At 40.4% G+C, this 4,845-nt stretch overlaps 1 protein-coding gene across 1 annotated transcript in view; it reads right to left on the reverse strand.

Moving 5' to 3' along the window:
- The window catches only part of LOC109828119 (protein indeterminate-domain 5, chloroplastic-like), a 5,027-nt gene extending 925 nt beyond the window's left edge, over nucleotides 1-4,102 (reverse strand). Inside the window, exons 1-4 of the mRNA XM_020395154.1 lie at nucleotides 4,042-4,102; nucleotides 3,552-3,948; nucleotides 1,919-2,115; nucleotides 1,742-1,817 (exon numbers count right to left, since the gene is read on the reverse strand). Coding sequence (XP_020250743.1) covers nucleotides 1,742-1,817; nucleotides 1,919-2,115; nucleotides 3,552-3,907 — 629 coding nt within the window. The 5' untranslated portion in view covers nucleotides 3,908-3,948; nucleotides 4,042-4,102. The remainder of the gene's footprint in view (nucleotides 1-1,741; nucleotides 1,818-1,918; nucleotides 2,116-3,551; nucleotides 3,949-4,041) is intronic.
- Nucleotides 4,103-4,845: the final 743 nt, after the last annotated feature.

Below are 4,845 nucleotides of genomic sequence, written 5' to 3' on the forward strand. Positions count from 1 at the left end.
TGCAACATCATGTAATATATGAAGATCCTCTATCATGACTTCCCTCTCATATGACATTGTACCAATTAATCTTAATAACAAATCCTCTCGAGATTGTATTTAATTCTTTCAGCTAAAAACATTAAAGTTATAACCATCCCACCAAAATAGCAGGTTATGATTGTACAAGACTGATGTTATGATTGGAAATCGAGCAGAAAATATGAATCTCACTCTAGATCTAATTGCATCCTTATTAACGCCCCTCACTCTCCTCTTTAAACACAAACAAACACAAGAATACAGACATGTCACACATGTAGTCCAAGAAAACAAAGGAAATCGCATACGTTTTTCTCACTTACACTAAAATATTACATACACATGCAACATGGGAGAGAAGAGAGACAGAGAGAGAGAGACAAAGAAGAGAGAAGAGAGGCGAGGACATATGATGAAGCTAGACAATAAACACAGGAGCGGAACATTGCCAGCACCATAAATTGTTGGATCCACAGTTAGAATTACGTGCTCCAACTTGAAAGCAAACCCCTTCCACCACATATATCTACTTGTACTCCCACTATTATCTCCATGATATAGTAAGCCTTATCTCAAAAGCATCTCCCTTTCTTTCACTTGTCCACTAAACCTTTCACATAAAACCTATCATTCACTTTTTAAAACACGTCAAAATAGTATTAACTTACCAAATCCCTCCTATATATTGCTAATTATGCGAGTAATCTTCTATATATGAGAGTTACATGGAGTTTTCCCCAACTTTTTTAGACACACTATGCCTTTCACATTAAAAATGCACCATTAACCACATATATTGTACTCCACTACTACTACCCCGCATTGCCCTTACCTCCACAAATCTCATCCTATTTCACCTTTGCGAACTTTCCTAGAAAACATATCACAAAATTAGGCTAAAATTAAACAAACTCTAATTATTTTCATTAAGGATTAATCTATCTAACTCGTTTAAGTGTACGACACAATTTCCCTCAACTTTAACAACACTATAACACTAACAAAACCATGTACTTAACACTGCCACTAACTGTAACACACACTTCACAAGTTCAACTAGTTGAGTTACATTCCTACTTGCTATATTTTTACTTCCTCTCTCTTTCTCTTTAACATTTTCAGCCTACATCTCTTTCTCCTTGCACCATTCTTCTCACTGCAAGGCCCACCTCGAAACTCGGCTGCCACCCGTTGAGCCCAGAGTTCAATTAGCCATTTGATTCTGATCTCTCTGACCCAATCCACCCCTTAAACCCCTAAACACACTTCCCACACCGATAAAATCCCTATTCATCCATTCAGAAACCCTCCATTAAAAACTCTATGGTGACAACTGGCTCCTCATGTGTGATGATTTATCCATCTCATTCACCCCTGATGGCACCAAACCACTGAAGATCCGCTTTCCTTGGCTAAGAGTTATAAGTCTGTAGATTCGCCTCAGTTCTCCATCTGCCGCCCTAGTTATTGCCCAGCCGAACGCTCTAGCCACCTGAATCCTTCCTAGTCATGGCCCATGCTGCGCTGCCTTTATGAAGCAAGCCGTCGCCGACATCTGGGAAGTGCATTGGCTCGGTACATAAGCTCGCACCATGTAGTTCCCAGCGGAAGAGCAGGTCATCGGTTCTGCGTCTCGCCTGGCGGGCCATCAAGAACCAATTTTGGATTGCTAAATCGTTTTGGAATTGTACTAGTCAGCATCCACAGAGCTAGATTGATAAGGCTGGCTGCGGCAGAGACCGCGCGCGAGGATGACCCTGCGCATTGCATAAGACGTGAAGCGTTTTGGTGTTCTTCTTGAAATCATGGCGGACGGCGAAGAGAGTAGAAGGCGAGGATGGGGGCTGCGTTGCGAGGAATGGCATCGAAATGAGCCGCTGGCAGCGCGCGCCAAGACGAGAAGAACGGAGAAGGTCTGCAGCGGAGGAGGCAGCAGGTCCCTGGTCGAGGTGTCCGGGGTTGACTTGAGAGAAGCCGAGGTTGATGTTGTTGGTGTTGGAGAAGAGGCCGATAGTGTTGAGGTTGGTGGGAAGTCTCGCGCTCTCTTGGGCTAGTGCGTCGCAAAAGGCTCGGTGGGTTATGAAGCTGTCACGCCTAAGGAAAAGAGAGGAGAATTAGGACATAGATTTGATTTGAGAAAATACTTGAATTCAATTGTTGAGTATAAGGCATTTTATGAGAAATTGAAGAATAAATTGGATTATTGATGTTTGAAGTTTTGCGCAAACTAGGAGTTTTTAAAACTAAATTACGCTTTTTGGTGATTTTCTTTATATGAGCTGCTTCATGAAGTAATGCATGGAAGAAGCAACTAAGTAGTAGTCTAGTAACTCTAGTAATATGAGCAACCAAAGATCTAAGTAGACCATAATGAACTTTTTTTGTAATGAGAATTACACTCAAACTAAGAAATAAATTAAAACAAAGTAACCCATTACTCATGTTTAGCAAAACAACATAAATTCTAGACTTGCCTAATGACTCAAAACATTATGATAATCTTGTTGTATAATATAATATTTTTTAATTTCGTTAACCATTTAAATTTTTGATAAATTAAGATAATGACATTTAAAATTTGATTAATGAAGAAAGTATATGATGATTGAATGCAAATATTAATCTCTAAGATTAATTTAGAAGTTTAACTAACTGCTATGTTCTCTTCATGAACTAATGAAAGAGTAGTCAAATTATAGCTAGCCTAGAATTGTATGATCAAATTTGAAGGAAAAAAAAATGTAAACATACAACTATAGAAAAGAAAAAAAATGGTTTTCTTTATTTGGCTATTGAGCTACACATCGTGATAACATTACATAAATTTTTGTCAATGCGATTCTTTTTATTAAGCAATTTCATTTATTCACAACTATGTATGAATTTTTTTGTAAGAAATTAAATAATTAATGATCAAATCCTCAAAGATGGAAAATTCAAATGATAGCAAGAAGCATCTTTCTCAAACAGCAAATACAGCAAGCAATGGCCTCGGAGACCCCAAACCTTGGTCCACATTTTCCCCAAACAAGCAAATAGAAAACAAACATGACAGAAATAACCCCCGCTTCAAACTTAGAAAAAATGCATTACTGCATGTCAACACAAAGCCCATTTCAAGCACTGCCTCCTTCATTAATGCAAAAACAGAATTTTGCAGAAAACATGCTAACAAATAATAATCTGCATTAATGACCCCCAACCCACATTCTCCCCTTACACCTTTCTATAATCATGCAAGCCCCATCAATCAATTTAAGCCTCATTCCTAGTACTTCAATCAAAGCTACCTCTTGATTGAGCAATGAGTACTTCACTCATTAGCAAAAAGAAAAAAGGGAGGGGGGTGGGGGCTGGCTTTCATTGAAAATCTGTGGCACCATTCGCCCAATGCCAACCCACAGACACCAAAAAACCTGTGAACTCAAAACCCTAGCGTGGATTCCAATGACTAAAAAGTCCCTACTCTTTTTATTTTTCACTAATGACTCTAACCCTAACTCTGATAATTTACCAACGACAGATTTTACCTTGAGAAGAGAGTTCCACAGTCACAGCGGTACTCTCTAGTGCCGCAAGTCTTGGAGTGAGCCTTCCAGTCCGACTGAACGGCGTAGCGCTTGGAGCACTTTTCGCACTTCCACTTCTTCTCGCCGTGCTTCCTGCAGAAGTGCTTCTTGATCCCGGTGAGGTCGCCAAGGGCCCTCGAAGGCTCGTGGTGGACGCAAGTAGGCTCCGGGCACAAGTATACTTTTCTGCGAACTTCTTTTGTGCTCTTCTGTTTCAATTTCCACGGTAGATTGTGCCCTCGCCTGTGGAGCTGCAGGTTTTGCTCCCTTTGGAATCCTTTGTTGCAGACCTCGCAGACGAACCGGTTTGTGGCCATAAGGGTTTTTGGCGATAGAGCGATCACTTCTGCGTCCGGATCTGGATCGGATCGGAAGGGTTTTTTTATGAGCGCACGTTGAAATTAACCTTGTATGATTTGGGTGCGGAAATTAGGGTTTAGGATTTACTCACTTGGGTTACCTGGTTGGTTCCTCTTCTTTTTCTGAGGGGGGCCCGCGGCGGTGGAGGAGTTTGGAGCACTGGCTGTCGTGCTGAGGAGTACAGTGGCGTCTCGACAGCTGGGGGCGTGATGATGATTGGATTCAGCGATACTGAAGAAAGAGGCTGATGAAGATGCTGAGGCCATTTTGATCTTGTCCTTGATGAGCTTTTCTCCCTGTTGTTTCTTTTTGTTAATTCATGGAAAGTAATAATATCAGTGACTAGTCCTAATCAAGCAAGTAAAGGGAAAGTTCCCCCTCACTCGAAAACATGAAAATAATATGAACTCTCTTGGGTTCTAGCTATCTTCTGTCTACCTGTTTTCTATCTATGTATTTGTCTGTCGTCTCTCTCAAAGACCAAAAAATATTAAGGAAAAACACCAAGGAAAAGTGTGGAGAGAAGAAAGGGGTAGCTTTAATCAGTACAGCTCCCAATTCTTACATCTAAGAAAAGAACAAAGGCAGGGGGGAATCCCAAACGAACAGTTACACTCACAGCCGAGTAAGTAAAGTGAAGAGAATGAAAGGAAAAAAACAACAGAAGAAAAATAAAATAATTAAACAATTAAAGAATACAGACCAAGCCCAAGTTTCTTCTTCTTCTTCCTCCTCCTCTTCTTCTTTCTTCAATATTTATTTATTTATTTTTGGATTGAGAGATGAATAGGGAGGGAATTGAGAGAGTAAGAAGAGATGGTTGTTGGATGATGGCTTTCAATTCCTTGTCATACTTTTCCTTCTTTCCTCTCTCTTCCTTCTCCTCCCTTTGCAC

The sequence above is a fragment of the Asparagus officinalis genome, unplaced genomic scaffold, assembly GCF_001876935.1.
Source record: "Asparagus officinalis unplaced genomic scaffold, Aspof.V1 AsparagusV1_Un735, whole genome shotgun sequence".
Lineage (NCBI taxonomy): Eukaryota > Viridiplantae > Streptophyta > Magnoliopsida > Asparagales > Asparagaceae > Asparagus > Asparagus officinalis.